Source organism: Vicia villosa, unplaced genomic scaffold, assembly GCF_029867415.1.
Source record: "Vicia villosa cultivar HV-30 ecotype Madison, WI unplaced genomic scaffold, Vvil1.0 ctg.000030F_1_1, whole genome shotgun sequence".
Classification (NCBI taxonomy): domain Eukaryota; kingdom Viridiplantae; phylum Streptophyta; class Magnoliopsida; order Fabales; family Fabaceae; genus Vicia; species Vicia villosa.
Window position 1 is genome coordinate 1,478,186 of NW_026704964.1, and position 19,562 is coordinate 1,497,747.

General features: G+C 32.3%; 1 protein-coding gene across 1 annotated transcript; it reads right to left on the bottom strand.

Annotated features, from left to right (window-relative positions):
* Positions 1-6,400: 6,400 nt before the first annotated feature.
* LOC131622425 (accelerated cell death 11-like) lies at positions 6,401-9,597 on the bottom strand. The gene is made up of 4 exons (XM_058893454.1): positions 9,266-9,597; positions 8,770-8,942; positions 6,787-6,932; positions 6,401-6,671 (listed from the first exon to the last, which is right to left on the bottom strand). Exons 1-4 carry the CDS (start codon positions 9,461-9,463, stop codon positions 6,565-6,567), a joined length of 624 nt encoding a protein of 207 aa, XP_058749437.1. The 5' UTR covers positions 9,464-9,597; the 3' UTR covers positions 6,401-6,564.
* Positions 9,598-19,562: the final 9,965 nt, after the last annotated feature.

Sequence of the window (19,562 nt, forward strand, 5' to 3'; positions counted from 1 at the left end):
CTGGCTAAATTTCCTAGATATCGGTATGTAAATAAATCTAACCAAGGGATCCGAAATAAATTGTCCTAAATATTGTTTTATTAAAAATCACCTTTTTCTGGTTTAGTGTCTAATTGAATATATTAAAGTTTATTAAATCAACAGAGCGAAAGTTTGAGATCTAAAAACTGACTAAGGTTTAAAATCAACAGAACGAGAGTTTGAGATATTTAAACTTAGTTTTAAGGACAGCGAGAGCGTATTAGAACTAATTAGATATTTATTTATTTTCAAAAAGTGTTTTTAAACTCGGCGGGACAGCGAGAGCGTATGTTAGGGAATATTAGCATAATCTAAGTCAATAGAGCGAGAGTTTGAGACAAGGGTTTTTAAGTAAATAATATTTACATGAAAAGGGCATTTTATTAATTATGTTGTATTCAAAAAGCGTTTCTAAATTCGATGGGACAGCGAGAGCGTACATTATGAGTTAGGATCGTAGTCTAAATCAATAGGGCGAGAGTTTGAGAGGAGGGCTTTTAAACTGACATAGTTAATAAAGGATTTTTTTTTGATTAAAAACTTGGCCAATGGAACTTCGGATTTCCTAAGTTAGAAGAATTACATACCGGTATCCGTTTATTAATATTTTATTTAGATTTAGTATTATTTTCCCCCTAAAACATAATTAAAATATCGCTAGCCTTAGCTTTACAAAGCAACGATAGAATACACTAGGTTGACATTGGTCCCTGTGAATTCGATCTCTTTTAAAACTACACGTCACAACTGTGCACTTGCAGTCTCCCGATTTATAGACACGTAAAGTCGCGATCATGTTACTAGTGATTTGAAGGAATTTCCAGAAGATATTGTACCAATTAAATTGACAATGAAGGTACTTAAAGATCTGGATAGCGAGGGAGCTGTGATGTTTTTTGCGGTTGGATCGGAAGTCATCTTCTTTAATCAGAAGTAAATGTTGTCGTGATTCATGAATTTGGATTAAAAGGAATCTAATTGTAGGAATTAGAAGTTGATCCCATACACAACGTCACTGTTCTGCCAGGGAACCAGGAATGCTCGGTGAAATGATGAAATAGAGTCTTAATGCAGTAGAGTGGATCTCCTGTGCGACGAAGGGGGTGGACCTGCAAGGTTAACACTCTAACGCCTAAGTTATTAGAGATTGGATATTAGAGCGAGTTATGGGTTTGGGAGAGTACCTCAAGTCTCCATTGAGATGATTTCTATATGAATGATGATTAAGGATATTCCCTACCATTTCAGCATGGAACGTGAGAGACCATCTGATAACATCCAACAGTGAACATAAACCTCTAGCATGAATCCAGTGTGGAACTTTAGACTAAGGTTGCATTGAACTTTTGTGTTTAATGGACTGACCCCAATACTGATGATTGAACTTCCTCCTTTGAGCTAATGGCCACCCCAAAACAAATTCACTTAAGGAAATTTCTCACTGCACCCTTGTATAATGGTGGACACCTCTAAAAATCCCAAAATGCCCTTAGGCGTATTCGGAGATACATCTCCGGACGCGGAAAATACCAGTTTTTCCTAAATTTAGTTCGGAGATACATCTCTGAATACAACCTAAGGGTAAATTCGCATATACGTCTTCGAAATATGTGTGTGGTGTAACACCCCATGATTATTTCTTATTATTTAATTTAAATGAGGATAAATTATTTAATTTGAATAAGTGATATTGTGAGGATTATTGAGAAATATTGGAAAATATAGTTATTGGGCTTGCGTTATGGTTAGTAAGTAGGAGGTGTTAAATTACTAAGCCCACAAACCACAATTATTCTATTTTTCATAAAATAGAAGGAATATTGTGAAAAGAGGGATTGCAGCATTTGGGAGAAGAGAAAGAACGTGAAAACCTGAAGAGCTTTGGAAAGGGGAAGACCGAAGATCAAACCTAAGGTAAGGGGGGATTTGTTTCGGTTAATGATTATTATGTAACCGATAGTGATAAAATTGTTTAGGATTATTAGTTGGGTCAATTAGATGTATGATGAATGAATAGGAATGTTAGGTTTTGATGAATTGATGAATAGTTTTGATGTTAGATGACCTCTAGAATGTGTTATAATTGTAGTATATTATGTCACTTGATGATGTTTTGATGTGGCTATGATTATGGTGTGATTGGACTGAAATTGAGAGGGGAAGGATGTCAGAATCGCAGCAAAATTCTACATAAAACGCAGCAGGCGTCGACCTGAGTGTCAGTTGCGTCGACACATTCAGGAATTTGCGTCAACCTATAGTGTCAGCGTGCGCTTACCCGAGAGTGGTAGGAGTTCTATGCGTCGACCTGAAGGAGGCTATGCGTCGACGCACAGCATGCAATTTTTGAAAAATATTCTGAAGGTCATAACTTTTGATCCGTTTGTCCGATTTATGTGCCGTTTTGGGTGTTGCAAAGCTAATTAGATGTTTTACATGATAAAGTGATAAAATGGGCGGTGGCCGATTTTATTTTAAAAACTCGATTAAATTGCTTTGGTGGATTGAAATATTGTATATGTATAAATGTGTTTATACATATGACTATGTGTTTGTATGATGGTTTGATGATTGTGATTGTATTAATATGTGATTAATATTAATATGACGATTGTGGTGAATATGTACGAATGATTGAATGATGCTTAGACATGTACATGCTTACGGTGTTGATGAGATAAGAGGAAAATAGACGATGTTAAGCATCATATTGATGATGATATAAGTATGTGATATGTGTGCATTCATTCATGAATCATTTGCATTTTATGATATATCCCGATGATGAGTGGATTCTTTATAGGACATAATTCCCATTGTGCGGAATTTGTGTCGGTGGACTATATCTCGATGATGAGTAGATCAGTTGGATGGGTTCAGCCCATGATTTGGTACCACATGCATTAGCTTTGGTTCATTCATATGCATTATAAGATGTTATGGCTTGAATGAATTGTGTTGTGATTGATAATGTATCCTGGTATGTTTGACGAATGTGAAGTATTGGAATGATTGTATACATGTAGGTTGAGTGATTAATAATTTCTTGACGTTTTATTGCTTACGACTATATAATACTTGTTAATTGTGAATGAGACTCACCTTTACATGTTGTTTTTCAGATTGAGGAGTAGCGGCTTAGCTGATTTGGTGCGGATAGCTCTTAGAGTTCATCCATGAGTCGTGTCGGTCATGCTCTGATTGTAACACTGGGGAACGCTAGTTTAGAGACGAATTACTCTATTTTGATTTTGTTGTTTTAGACTTGGTTTAGATTAATTGCATGGATGATGAATATGCAACGTTATGAATTATAATCCGTTGTGTTGAACATGAATGGTGTTTTATGTTGAATTGTTCCTCGTGTGGCATGACAATTGGCATTGGTGTTTATTTTGGATTAGTTGTGATACCCTTGTATTTCATGTTTACTCTAAATTATTCTATTTATTTTCGCGAGGTTTAGAAGGGTGTTACATGTGGAGTTAATTCAAAGATGCATCTCTAAATTATTGCCTGTGTATTTATTTCAGAACCAGTTTACTAAGATTTTGTTGTTTTCAATGCAAACTAATTTTAATTCGATTAAAATTGACGTTATTTGTTTCAACAATTAATAAAAACGAATATTATAGAATTGAGTAATTCGTTAATAAAACTGAATATTATAGAAATCGAATATAATAGTACAACATGTTCTCCAAGTCGACGAAAAATAAACAAAATGCAATCAAAAGCATAGTCTATTGAGTATGTCTAATTCTAATACCTCGACTCCTCCTTTGCCTATTGTAACCCAAAGCATAATGTGCCTTGGTAAGAATGGAATGTGCTAGAGAAAACGCTTCACCACCGCCTCTCTCAAACTGCCCAGACTCTATGCCCTGTCTTGTAATCTGCATAATATTTTGACAGACCAGTAACAAATCAACAAAATGGTCATCCATGGCATGCTCATTCTCCAAAATCTTCTCATGAGCATGCCTAGGTGGACGCCCAGGAACGTCTGGTTCATGTAAGGGTGTGATACATAATAAAACCAAGTCATGTAACTCACGACATAATGCCACTCAGTTGTGGCTTCCTGACTTCGATAATCCTCTGGTACCAGACGACTCTCAAAATCTGCCTGAATGTCATCCAACTCTCTTCGGACAATACTGCCATAGCCATCTAAACTCATACAAATCATATAAACAGAGTTTATACATGAAATATTTGAAATGCTAATGATATCTAATTCTTTAAAACGAACTCATTTGAGCTAATACATTAATCAAAAATCAAATTAAGCTAAATGAGAAACTTATTCAAAAATGAGTTGATGAGGGTGTAAAGTGCTCTGCTGTTGAATGCAGTAGTTAGAGGGAGTTGAGAATGGAAATATACAAGTAAATGTTGCTTTAAAATTTGACCTTGAGTGAGAACTGAAAATGGGTAGAGTGAGGTAGAGAGAAACTTTTGATTTTCTGAAAAAATGAAGAAGGAGAATAGGGAGGGTCTGACGCGAGCTTTAAATATGCTCACCTAGTTCGGAGATGCATCTCCGAATTAGTTTTTGAAATTAAAAAAAAGTATTCGGAGATGTATCTCCGAATACACCCTACAAAGCCCTTTGAAGATACATATCTGAATTAACCCGTCATTAAAACTTAAAATGGAGATTTAGTACGTCCAGAGATATATCTTTGAAAACAGAAGGCATTTTAGAAATTTCGTCCAAAGCCTAAAAGAAATAGAATGGTATATTGAGAAATTGCCTTCACATAGCCTTTACACAATGATAATGCTTTTTGTCCAAATAAATTTCATAATGGACCAAATTACATACATGGTAAGGAATCAACATGTATGGCGACTTCGAGTAAGGATGAAGAGCTGAAATCACAAATTGAACCAAAGTCACCTTCCATGTTATTAGGAGGATCCTAAAGTCCCACATTGGTTGGAGATAGAGCATTAAAAGAGTATACATAGAGGGACACTCCTCACCTTACAAACCGGTTTTGTAAGGTTGAGTTAGGTCAAACTCTAATATGGTATAAAAGCCTATCGATCGGACCATGAGCCTCCCATCGTTAATATCCACACACCAAGCCTAAAAGAGTGTTGGACGTGAGGGAGTGTATTAGGAAGATCCTAAAGTCCCATATTAGTTGAGATAGAGCATTCAAAGAGTATATATAGAGGAACACTCCCCACCTTACAAACCGATTTTGTAAGGATGAGTTAGGTCAAACTTTAATACATGTCTACTAAGAACTTCTCCAATGAACAATTTATTTTTTGGTTTTTTATGGGAGTTATTTAGACACATCATCTTAAAGCAACTAATTCAATTTTCACTTCAATTATGCAACTCTAAAGAACTCGTATTGGATTCCACAATTTTCCTCTATATATTAATATTTTATTTATATTAAATTTTATTTTATTTAAAATAATTATTTAAATTATTTAAATTAAAAATTTAAGAGAAAATAATTATGTGAGAAATTTTGTGTGAAATTTATCAAATAGACTTATTTATAATCAACTAAAATATTTATAAAAAAAAAATTTAACAATGATAATATTAATTTTATTATTATTATATTACGAAGAAAAAAAGAGTTATTTAATAATGATAATATTAATTTTATTATTATTATATTATAAAGATGCGTTGCATTGCAACCGTCGGCTAGGTTGTTGGTCAACTCCAATGGAGAACTAGAGAAAAATGGAGAAAAATCTCCCATTGTAGTTACTCTAAGAACTTTGTTCTTTAAACCATCAAATCTACCGTTAATATGATTCATAATACAAGAAAAGTTGGAATTATTAATTCTACCATAAAACTTATGAAAATCCACTTCATTCCTAGATGAGTATGGTGAATAAAGCTAACAATGGAGGAAAACATATCCACTTCATTTCTTGATATGTTTAGAGAACTGAATGTTGATTTTAAGACCTGGTCTAAGGTAAAAACTCTCGTAACACATCTTTCACCAATCTCAGTTGAGAAGATCTAGTTTGAGCGAACAAAAGATGATAAAAAAAGAAATGAGAAATAGCTTGAATAACAATTACTAATTAGTAGTTTTCCTTAATAAAATATAAGCAAAATTTGACACATTTATAATAAAATATTCATATTCATTGTCTGTGTGCGTGAGCAAGCGTGTGAACATCATACGTATCTGACTGAATGTGTGTGTGCACGCAAAACTTCGTGTGCGTGCGAGCGTGTGAACATCATACATATCTGACCGAATGTGTCTGTGTGCACGCAAAACTTCGTGTGCGCGTGAAGATCATACATATCTGACTGGATTAAATTGAAACATCAACAGATTCAATGTAAGAAGACAATGAAGTAGAGAGAGAAGAGAAATGAAAGCAAGTAATGTTATCCTTCAAAGACTGCAAGAAAAGTTTATTCTATATTGCTATATAGACAAATTCTATAAGAAATGACTACAAATAAATACATTAATAACCTCATACAACTTCCTAATAGAAAATCATATTGTACACAATCTGAATACAGTCCAAGGTTCACCAATCTGTTCCTAAGTTTCTGGAAACAAAGAGTTTATCAATGTATTGGATTAGAGCTTCGGATGCTGACGCATATATTTGCATTTGGATTTTCGCGGATGCCTCTGAACAAAAGTCGCCAACAACAAAAGGATGAGAAAAAGAAAAATGAGTATCATGAATTCATAATTTATCATACAAGTTCAGTAAATGAGGAAGCAAAGTTAATTATAGATTTACCATCCTCGTTGAGTTTCTTCAAAAGCTGTTCCTTTGTAGGAAGAACATACATCCCAGCAGAAACAGCCTTCCTGATGGCCCAACCATGATAAGGCGCAAGCGCTTGTTCGTAAGCCTTTGAAGCTGGATCCTTAAGGGAGTTTCCCCTGAAAGAAGATATACAAGAACTCAACTCATTTACGGCATTCGTTATGCTATGATGCCATAAGCTTAATGTAAAAAATATAAGAATCAACTCATTTAATTCAAATATATATGTACATCAATACATGTAACACGCATTAGTTAACACTCTAAAAAAGCTAGAACATGGGGTGGGTGAGGATTGTCCAGGTATAAAGATTTCTTTGATCATATATATAGTCGATCCCTTCACATCTAAGACTGTACGTCTGGATTGCAAACAAATCTAAGATAGACTTTGATAAGGGATACCATCTTAGAATTTATACTAGGTCTAACTCAATCCCAGAAGCTAATAAAAAAGTGAGAATTGATAAAGTCTTATAACAACTACTTTGGCTCTAATCAACATGAGATCCCAACAAACAGAAGAAGGGTATGGGTTGGGGATAATCACTTTTTGATATAAGGAAAGAAATTTTTTTCTGTGAAAGAAAGTACCTTTGGACAAGCTAAACCTAGGGTGTGTTTAGTCTGGAAAATTTTCCAGAAAATTACTTGTTGGGAATTCTGCCTTCACTGCAGTCCACCCTTAGCCGCCTAATTGTGGCATTTCGGTTGCCTTCATTGCGGCCTCCAACACTTTCATTGTGTTGGGTATTATGTAGGGTGTGAAGGGGTGGATTTTGTCTCATATTGCCTAGAGATATGATTTGTGTAGTGTTGAACTTGGACAACCCTCACATACAAGCCGGTTTTGTAAGAGTGAGTTCGTCCTATCCTAAATTCTAAGATTATTGGAAGTAAAAATTCACATTATCTAACATAAAAGGTGCCATAAACTACTGTTCAATAAAAGTAGAAGGAAAAACAAAATATCAGACAACAATAACGAAAGCGAAATGTTATGAAAAAACCAATTGCATCTTGACATTTTCTTTGAAAAAATAACTTTTTTCAAAAACCATTAATCTTGGCATCACAACATTATAATCAGTACGCATTATAAAAAAGGAAAACATCTTATATAAATTCTATTAACGTTTCTAGGTCATACTAGATTGACAATGAAACTGACCAGAAGATTGAATTGAACTCGGAACAATGGGCTACAGTGGGAGGACTGACAACTGACGAGTGAATTATATTAGTAACTAGTTGCTATCGGGGTATAAATGAAATAACAAAGGGAGATAATTGAAACAGTCACCAATGAAAATTGAAAACATAACACAGTATAATAAACAACTTCAAAAGAACACATAGTTCAACTAGTTTTTGAAGAAAAAACACACGAAACACGAAGCCAATGAGTTTGTTTTTTTAAATCTTGATATCCGGCCTTGCGACGACTAATCAAAGGGAACCAATCCCAGCATCCACTTGTGGGGGTCCCGTTTAAAGCAAGAGCAAAACATTATATGGAGCACATTCTCAGGACCCAAGTCTTCACCACTAGTACTAACTTCGGTCTTTGAGATCGAAACCTAAAAATGTTAAAACTTAAAAGCTCTACTCACCATTGCGCTGCCTATTTTCCACCCCTACCTCAATGCTAGCAAAAAATAATTAAATAAAATTTGATGTGGAAAATTTGAAATGTTTTGATTTCTCATGGTTTTATTCAAACCACGAGCAATAGGGGAAGAAGCAAATTCTCAGCCTCCTCTTTCCACCTTGACTACCCGGCACTCGTGGATGAAAAGTGGAAGCTACCTATTCCTTCCATCTGAATTTGCATCCCCACTTTTCCATGCCTAGTATAATCTTAAAATTGTTCAAAGCATAGCATACACAGCAATTTAAAGATAGAAGAAACTAGCAAGAAAAAAATCGCAAAGCAGAAACCAATGTACATACTCAGTAACTATCATTTGCTGAAAAAGTACTCTGACCATGTCGAGCCCGCGTTTTACTCTCAATAGATTTCTCGTCCGGCTGCCTGAATTCCTAACAGAATTTGCTTGTACATCCCGATCAATCAACGAATTCAACGTCTGAATGGATTTCGATGCCTCAGCTAGATCATTAACCTAATACACCATCAAACAATCAATCAATATCCTCAAAGCCTCAACTTAACAAATTAACAAATGACATGAACTAGAAGTATATAACACTAAGCACCAAGGAGAAAGCATTCAAACTACACATATACATAAACACTCGATTTCTTGAGATCACTATAACTATAAATTATACATGAAAACACTACACTACACTACTACAAAGAAATACATAAAAATCAAAACTTTACATTACCCTTTTAAGAATCACAATAAACCCAATTGAAAAGTTAACCAATAGAACAAACCCATGATGAGGAATCTCGATTAGATTAAAAAAAAAAACATACTTTGGCAACGTAATCCATTTCAGCAAACTTGAAGGCGATGCCTAAGGAACCAAAGAGAGGGGAGATGAGAGAGCAGGCACGGGAGAAGGGAGCAACTTCAACCTCTGAGGATTGCGAATCGGAGACGGTGTTTGCGAGGTTTTTGAATGCGTCTGCAATTTGATGGAGTGTTTTATCGCCGTTGATTGGTTCTGCCATTGGAAGCAACTGACGGAATCTCGCGGAGCTGTGTGCTGTGGAATTGTTGTGATTGAGATGATGAGGAAGATGGAGTTTTGGGCCGGCAAGAACTCAATACATGATTCGATGCCACGTTACTTGTAAAAGTATTAAAATGAGTAAATCCTAATACTTAGACCCGTGCGAGCCACGGGTTAAATATTTTTTTAAAAAAAAATATTTTAAAAATACTTATAATTTAGAAATTTTGCATATATTAAGATTACTATTATATAGACAAAATGTCATAAAAATTAATTTAACTAATATTTTTGTAAATTATAAAAAAATCTGGGTATTTATAATTTATTAATAATTTGTGTAAATTTTTAAAAAAAATTAACTCATTAAATAAAAAATAACACAAAAACATATAAAATCATTTAGTTTATTAATAAGTTAATCATATACAAATTATCCAAGGTAAATCATATTATAATTTAAAAAAAATTATAAATATATTGATATAAATAATTTTGATATAGGTTGCATTTGTAATTTAAAATATAAGTTATGGCGTATCACAAACCGTTAGTAATTACAAACAGACTAACTTCGACCGTTTAATCTTATTAGTTCGCTAATATTAAAATAATAAAAAATTAAGATTGCATAACTTAAAACCCGTTTGCACATTTAAAAAAATACAATTATGTGTAGTTTCAATTTGCATAATCTTAATATTAATTAAAATATATTATAAATATTAAATCCTCTTTTAGTTATAAACTAAAATTCATTATAAACTAAAACCAGTATAAATATGGATTTATTCAATAAGATTGAGTGAGGTATAAAACTAAATTAAATTATTTTTTAATAAAAAATAGTTATAAAGAATAAAAATCCCTAACATACGTATAGTAGTATTACGATTTTTAAATAATGTATAATTATTTCTAATGATTCTAAAATCAATAATAATTCCTTATACTTTCTAAAAATATAATGTTAAATATAACTACATTTATAAAGATAACAAAAATAATGATGATTGTAATGGTAATCTTCAATAAAATAGTACAAAATAATTAATTTATCACAAATTTAAAATTTAATGTATTTTTATGTAAGGATTTGTATCTTTTACTCTCGTCTATGTTTTGGATTTGTATCAATTACACAATAATTATAAGCATTATCCGAATCATTTTTTAATGGGACTAAATGATAATAATTTTTTTTTCTGATGCGCTCATAAAATGAACAGAAAAAATAATTGTCTCATTAAGTCAAAATAAATTTTATAAAACAAAATAAAAATAAATCATATTAATTAATTAACATTCAAATTTTATATCATCATTCTATGTTTAAAAATCTAATTTAATAAAATAAATTCCATTATATATAAAAATAAAACAAAATTCCAATCCAAAAACCCCTTTTTCAAATAAGAAAACAACTTAAAATACGTTTTCCATTTTTGTAGAGGGAATTGATTAATTTATCATTTTTTTTTAAAAATATTTAAGTCATAATAAAATATATTAATGAAGTATAATAAACAGAAATTGAAAATTTTATAGTAAATGGTAAAAGAAATAAATAATACATATTTATAATTTGTAGACTGAGCTAATGTTAAAATGTATAACCAAAAATCAATTTGCACATTTTGATAATGAATTAATTAATTTATTAAGACCACCACCCTAAACATTTCAATTCTTGATATTTCTAGGAATATCTAAATCTTCCATAAACATTCACAATAAATATGCATGTACTCTAATTACACGATACACTTTCTTTCTTAACCAATCAAACAATTAAATTCAATCAACTAAATAAACACTCTGACTTATAAAAACACAATTAACATGTGTCCTTTTATAAAAATATTTGTAATTTATTATCATTTATAAAAGTATTTATATCAATAGTTGAATTTTTCCTATTTTCAATCTGACTGTTCAAGGTACATAAATTTTTCTAATCATCATTTTTTTCTTCATGATTACCATTTAATTACATTTTATTTTTTATTTAATTATAATGATAGAAATAAAATTTAATTTTTCATTAGTTATTTTTACATTATAGTATTTGAATTTTTCAATTATTTATTTTTAATTTATTATAAAATGGTTTTTTAAATCTAAATTATAAAATCAAAATAGAATATTTAATATTAAAGGTTATTTCAATTTATTATTAAAAATAATACAAAAAATTTACAATTTATAATAAAACTAAAATTACAGAAAAATAAAATACATTAATAGTACATTTATTATAATTAATTATAATTAATTAAATATAAAGATTAAAATAAAAGTGGAAAAGAAGATGAAAATTGATTAAGGAAGGTCAATTTACAATTTCAAAAACATTATTAATTAAATTAAAAATATTTTTAATTTATAAAACTGAATTAATCAATGCATAGTTAACTGAATTTAATCGATCAATATATAACTAACACTTTATATTGTTTAATTAGTCTCAAAATTTTAATAATCTTAAAATAAAAATGAAAATAAAAATAAATTGATACGTTTAGTAATAATTGGTGTTAACTTGAAATGTGCATTCTAATATAATAAATCTTTACAAAACATTAAATAATATTTAAAATATTAAATAATTTTTGTAATATTATGTGTTGAGTTGAGTAATTCTCTCATAGTGTAATAATAGTATTTTAATTTGAAAAAGAATATAAAGAAAATTGAAGTGCTGATATAAAATGCACGAAAAGGGTAAACAAAATATTTGATCAGATTACATGGTATAGTTTATATACGAAACATTGAAAATAAATAATATTCAAAATGAATTACAAAAGCTAACTACTAAAACATATGTTATTATTTAATAAAAAAAACATATGTTATTACACTGTCAAAAGAACAAATGTGAGAAATAAAATAAACGTAACCATTAAAGTACCAATAATATAATGTTTTAAAGAAAAGACAATAAAAGAAAAATAAAAAAATTGTGACATAGGAAGAAGAAGACCAACGTTCACATCTCTCCCAGCAAGATCAACGTTCATCTCTTTTTCTCATTATAGAAAAACAAATCAAATCTTCTTCCCTTTGTTACCAAAAAAATGCAATAATCACACTCTATATATCAAAACAAATCTTCTACCTCTATTTAACAATTAAAACAAATAAAAATACTACACAAATCCAGACTTTCACTTTTTAAATCTGAAACAATCAAAAGACATAATTGAAGAAAAGAAAATGAAAAGCTACCGAAGACGGATCTAGCGATCAAAAGAAACGCAACAATGATTGAGTATAGAGATTGTGATTTCTGGCAAGTTTCACGATGAGGACGGAAAATTACTACAATGGTTGTTGCGTATGCATTTCTGATGGCAGTGGCAGATGGGTTTATGTTGTGTTTTCGCGACAGCCGACGATTTTGGTTCACAGTGGTAGTCGTCTGATCTAGCCAGAGAAGGAGGCTGCGCCGACATTTTGCAATTTTGAAAAAAAGCGCAACTTTCTTCCTCTTCGTATTTTGGATTTCTCTCCTCTAATTTTGTTTCAAATTTGTTGCTGTATATATTTTTCTGATATTGTGTTCTTATGTAATCTTGGAGGTAATTATTAATAGTGATTATGGAGAGGTTGCTAATGAAGGAGTAATGAATTGGTATAGGTGGTTTAAAAAGTAAAATATTGTAACTGCGTTTTCTTCTCGTTCATGACCATCCGTGACAGTATGATTTGCTTCTTTTTTATAGCCATATGAAGAGATTAACATCATTTTATTGGGAACATAGAGTATAGCCGTAACATCATTTTATTGGAAACATAGAGTATAACTGTCAATATAATAATTATGATTATGATACATGAAATGATTAAAATATTAAAAGCATTCAAATGAATTTGAATTCAACATGTAAATTAGACTAATTGGAAACATACCCCATTATTGCATTTAGTTTAGAAGAATGTGATAAACAACCACAATATTAATGACACGCCTAAATAAAATATTAAGATAATTATAAAAATTCAAATAATTAAGTTATAAAGATAATCAAGAGATAATCAAGTATGGAGATTAAATTTAATTAGTGATGTAAATTTGGTGGTAATCTATTTTATTATATTAATTAAAAATAAATTTTATTAAAAGTCGACTTTTTTGTCTTCTCCATATCCTTCCATATAAAAAAGTAATTATTTTTTTACGTGTATCAAGAATTCCTCCATATCATTCAATTAATAAATAAAATAAAAAATTAATCTAAATAATTAATAAAAAGAAAATTATTTTTTAAATAAAATATTTCCTTTTTTAGAAAGTGTAAAACATCAGAATTGATGAGAGCATGACACTTGTCAAAATTGCCCAAAAACTCATTTTGCTTTATTATTATAAATGATCTATATATATATATATATATATATATATATATATATATATATATATATATATATATATATATATATATATATATATATACACGGTCAACCATGTTCACGAAGAAGTCTCAATGACAACAACAAGTGTTAAAAAAAAGCGTAAGAAATAGATAGTCCTTCATCTTTGTCGAGGGTATAAGATCACACTTTCTATCACATCTCTTCCTGTTGGATTTAATTAAACGGTAATTCGCACAAGGCGTCGAGTCACATGCAAACGGCTTTAATCGCGCATAAGATATAAAGACTAGAACATGTCATTTCAGGTTTTTAATTCACTCTCATTCTAAAATTATGTTTCACTTAGTCACTAGTTTGGACATTGGAGTGCTAACCTTGTAGGTCCATCCGCTCTCGTCCACTCTAGAAGTCCGATCCAGTGCACCGAAAGTCAGATCTAATGTATTTGAACTCTATGGAAATCAACTGTTAATTCCTATCATTTTTCCACGAAAACCACTGTCTCTTCACCAGAACATGGATCACTAACCTCCTTCTCATGAAACATCGATCTCTTTCTCAAACAAATTAGATATCAAACTCAGTGAGTCATGGTGACATCGAAGATTACTAGATCCTCTGCTTAACGTCACGTCGATTTTGCGGTTGTTGAAGCTAACAAGATCTTATTCCCCCAAAAGTTGATCGGGGAACGTTCCAAATCCCCCATTTTTTCCAATCTTTGCAACAACTTTGCCAAGGCCAACCTCCGCAGCAATTTTCGTCACAACCGCCCATACCTCGACAAGAGATGCTCACGAATATTCAACAATTGCAAGCTAACATATGCATTCAAGGAGTTGACCTATAACTTGGTACAACAACAAAACTCTTAAGCATTGGTGGACATGATACTCGTAATAAAAGAGATCCTACAACGTGTTCCTTCGAGAACCATCACCATGCGTGAGGTAGTTTCATGCAGCGACCACAGAGTCATATTGTAGTCAACTATAGTAGAAGCAACCTCACTTAACAACATAATTATGAGGTCCCGAAGTCGTTACTAAAACAAAGGGCGTCTGTGTTAGGAAGAAAATAAATCAAATGCAATAAAAAAAATCAATCAAAATATTTGCTCATATTTTCTCAAATATTTCTTGTTTGTTAAGATTTGAAACACAAATAAAATTAAAATATAAAACAAATAAATATGTGACATCTTTTTTTTTTTTTGTAATTTTAATATTTTAAGAAATAAAAATGCAAAAATGAAATAAATTAAAAAAAACAATTTTTTTTTACTTTTCTTTTGTAGTAAAACATGGTAATCATTTTTTTTAAAACAAAAAATTTAAAATCCCAAAAAAATTTGGGGTATGATAATTGTCCTTATTTAATTACCTTTAAATCGAGGACATGAGTGACAATAGTTTTCATGTATTCTTGGTGAAAGATAGTTAATACAAATGACCTAAATTTTGTCCTTCAAATGTAAAAGGGATGCTGAGGATTTAAAATGGAATGCAATAAATCTAGAGGGATTGCTTTTATTGGTGAAGAAAAATGCAAGATGGACTCACTTGAGATTAAAATGAGATAAGGTAAAAGGGCCCGCTAGTGAAAAAACAAAGGTAAGTTCTGGAAATCACATTAGAATAAAAAGACACATCCGGAAATCACACCGGATAGTCAGCCTCTTATGCTGACAGGTTGATTGACAATGGACTTGAATAATCAGCCTCAACCAATGGGTTGACGAAGCCCGAAAAGAAAGTAGATGATCATCCTCAACCAAATACCTCAACATGTATTTGTATATCAATATGATTAGGCACCTCAGTGCATGCCTAGTCCACGTCACCTTTACGAGGTTCTCTTATTGCCGCTATGACATATAATATGTGGTCCACAAACGTCATATGTGAAGGATAGAAAAACACTTAGAAAGGGGGGGATTGAATAAGTGTGACTTAAAATCTTGAGCGATAAAAATAAAATGCACAATTATTTTTATCCTGGTTCGCTGTTAACGAAGCTACTCCAGTCCACCCCCGCAGAGATGATTTACCTCAACTGAGGATTTAATCCACTAATCGCACGGATTACAATGGTTTTCCACTTAGCCGCAACTAAGTCTTCCAGAGTCTTCTGATCACAACCTGATCACTCCAGGAACAACTGCTTAGTTCACTCCTAAGACTTTTCTAGAGTCTACTGATCAACACGATCACTCTAGGCTTAGTTCACTCCTAAGACTTTCTGCTCAGCCAACTGCCAAGACTTCCTGCTCAGCCAACTGCCAAGACTTCCTGCTCAGCTAACTGCTAAGACTTCCTGCTCAGCTAACTGCTAAGACTTCCTAGAGTATACTGATCAACTGATCACTCTAGTTCCTTACAACTTAATGTAATCTATTCAAGAGTTTACAAATGCTTCTTAAAAGCGATAATCACAACTGTGATATTTCTCTTACAATTTAAGCTTAATCTCACTAAGATATTACAACAGCAATGTAGTGAGCTTTGATGAAGATGAAGATTCTGAGTTTTGATTTGAACAGCGTTTCAGCAAGTTTGATATGAGTTGTTTTGGTGCAGAATCGTTCTACTTGCTTCTCATCAGAACTTCATATTTATAGGCGTTGAGAAGGTGACCGTTGAATGCATTTAATGCTTTGCGTGTTCCGTACAGCTTTGCATTTAATGTTATACGCTTTTGTCAACTACCTCGAGCCTTGTTCACGCTGTGTCTACTGACGTAGCCTTTAGTAGCTTTAACGTTCCTTTTGTCAGTCAGCGTAGTCTGCCACGTGTACTTCCTTCTGATCTGATGTTTGTGAATACGACGTTTGAATATCATCAGAGTCAAACAGCTTGGTGCACAGCATCTTCTGACCTTGAAGTGCTTCTGAGCGTGATACCATCTTCTGATCTTCAGTGCTTCTGATCTCATGTTCTTCTGATGCTTCCATAGACCCATGTTCTGATTCTGCTTCGACCATCTTCTGATGTCTTGCCAGACCATGTTCTGATGTTGCATGCTGAACCATTTGAGACACATCTTCTGAGCGCTGAATTATGCGTACTCTTTATATATATTTCCTGAAAGGGAAATTGCATTGGATTAGAGTACCATATTATCTTAAGCAAAATTCATATTATTGTTATCATCAAAACTAAGATAATTGATAAGAACAAATCTTGTTCTAACAATCTCCCCCTTTTTGATGATGACAAAAACATATATAAATGATATGAATTTGCGATCAGAAAGAGTAGACGGCAAAAGACAAATTACACAGCTATAGCATAAGCATATGAATATGTCTCCCCCTGAGATTAACAATCTCCCCCTGAGATAAATAATCTCCCCCTGAAATAAATACTCGAAGAACTTTAATAAAAGACTTCCCTGATTATTTCGGTAGAGACGATCATATGAGCTTCTGTCTTCAGAGAATCCATAGCTTCTGACTTCTGCTTCCATTGGACAGCTTCAGAACTTGAATTTCTTTGATCTTCAGAACATTCACAGCTTCTGACTTCTGCTTCCATTCAGGACAGCTTCAGAACTTGAATTTCTGGATCTTTTAGAACATTCACAGCTTCTGACTTCTGCTTCCATTCAGGACAGCTTCAGAACTTGAATTTCTGGATCTTTTAGAACATTCACATCTTCTGATTTCTGCTTCCCTCGGATAGCTTCAGAACTTTGAATGTCTACTAACATCACTTCATGCTAGATTTGTATCAGAACATTGTTGAATGTACCAGAGCATCATCTGAGCATCTCTACATCCTGAAATGTTACAGAACAAAAACTAAACGACAAAAGTCAGCATGAACGAGTTAGAACATAAAATGTATATTCAAATACATGATATGTATCAGAGCCAAATGTATCAGAGCATTTTACGCTAAAAACATGTATCAGAGCAAATAATGTATCAGAGCCATAACATTATGTGTATCAGGGCAAATAGAATTTTGTCAGAACAGGATAGACAATGATATTCAAATTCTATTATCAGTGCTTCTGATTCATTCTTCTTTCTTGCTTCTGATCTCTGAAGCTTGACAGCACTCAGCTTGCTTCAGTTTCAATGGTTTTGCTTCTAGTGTTTGCTTTGAAGATTCACTTCACTTCTTTGTACCTGCAAAACACTTAAACCATATAGAACTTGCAGTTCTTGTTAGTGAATGTGTGGGAGCCTTTACCCAGCAACTGATAGATTTAATCAAATCATTTATCATTTATCTTTCTCCCCCTTTTTGTCATAACATCAAAAAGTATATATAAAAAGATTCAGATGTATAAAACGACAAAAGAAAACATTTACTGGAATGTAAAAACACAAAGAAACTTTTTCATTGATAATCAAAAGATATTACAAAAGGTTCCTATGTTTAACAAGATGAAAAACATTCCTAGCAAATACAAAACAAGCAGAAGCAGCAAGGAAAAGAAAACTACAAAGTAGAATTTCCAAAGAGGAAATGACTACAAAAATTAAAAAATACACAAATCGGTCAAGAAACTCAACATAGAAGTTGAGTATATCTTCCCACAACTCAAGAAAGTCTTCTGTCTTTGGATGAAAGTTGATAACAACATCAAAGAAGGATCTGACTTGAGCGGTATTAGAAGAGCCATCCCGAGATGCACAGAGATCTGTCGCCTTTGAGTCATGGAGCTTCAACAGGCTTGAGGTGAATGCTAGGTTTTGAGAGAAGAAAAGAAAAACGAGAGAGAGAGAGAGAAAAAAAAATTTTAAGAGGAAAACAAAGAGATAGGAAACCGAAAACCATTTTGAAGAGTATTTAAAGGAAAAATAAAATGAAACGAATGATGAAAAGCATTTAATGTTACGTGACGTGAGGAGAGATAATAAAGACGAATGAGGTGACTAGCACAGTTACCTATGGTCGGCGTCCCTTCAACTGCACGCGCGCTTATCCATGAATAGTAACGGCAGGTTTACCATCCCGAGATAAAGCGTAACAGCTGTTTTGCTTTACAAGATGTTCTGAATCAACTTAGACAATGAAACGTTAGTAATAACCGAATCATAATTTCTAAACGAATTCAATCAGAACTTCTGATTAAAAAAAATGTTCCACATTCATTTCAGAAGATACTCATACATGAGAAATTCTCATCTTCTCATTCTGGGCATAAATCCATACTGATGTTCTTCAGAATGAACTTAAACCTATCTTCAGCCAGGGGTTTTGTAAAGATATCAGCCCATTGATGGTCTGTATCAACAAAGTTTAAAGATATAACACCCTTCTGAACATAGTCCCTTATGAAATGATGTTTTATCTCAATATGTTTAGCTTTTGAATGAAGAATAGGATTCTTAGATAAACATATAGCAGAAGTATTATCACAGAATATAGGAATGTTACTCTCAAATATCTGATAATCTTCTAACTGACTCTTCATCCAGAGCATCTGTGTACTACAACCAGCAGCTGCGACATATTCTGCTTCTGTGGTTGATAGAGCAATGGTTGCTTGCTTCTTGCTGTACCAGGAGATTAAGTGACTTCCAAGAAATTGGCAACTTCCTGAAGTACTTTTTCTTTCAATTCTGTCTCCAGCATAATCAGCATCGCAGAATCCTACTAAGTTGTATTCTTTAGATTTTCTGTAAACTAAACCAACATCAGTAGTACCTTTCAGATACCTTAGAATCCTCTTAACAGCAGTTAAATGAGATTCTCTAGGAT

Coding starts and splice junctions, on each gene's coding strand:
- LOC131622425 (XM_058893454.1), bottom strand. CDS start 9,463: ATGGCAGAACCAATCAACGGCGATAAAACACTCCATCAAATTGCAGAC. Junction 8,943..9,265: donor AAATGGATTACGTTGCCAAA/GTATGTTTTTTT, acceptor ATGGTGTATTAG/GTTAATGATCTAGCTGAGGC. Junction 6,672..6,786: donor GAAGAAACTCAACGAGGATG/GTAAATCTATAA, acceptor ACTTTTGTTCAG/AGGCATCCGCGAAAATCCAA.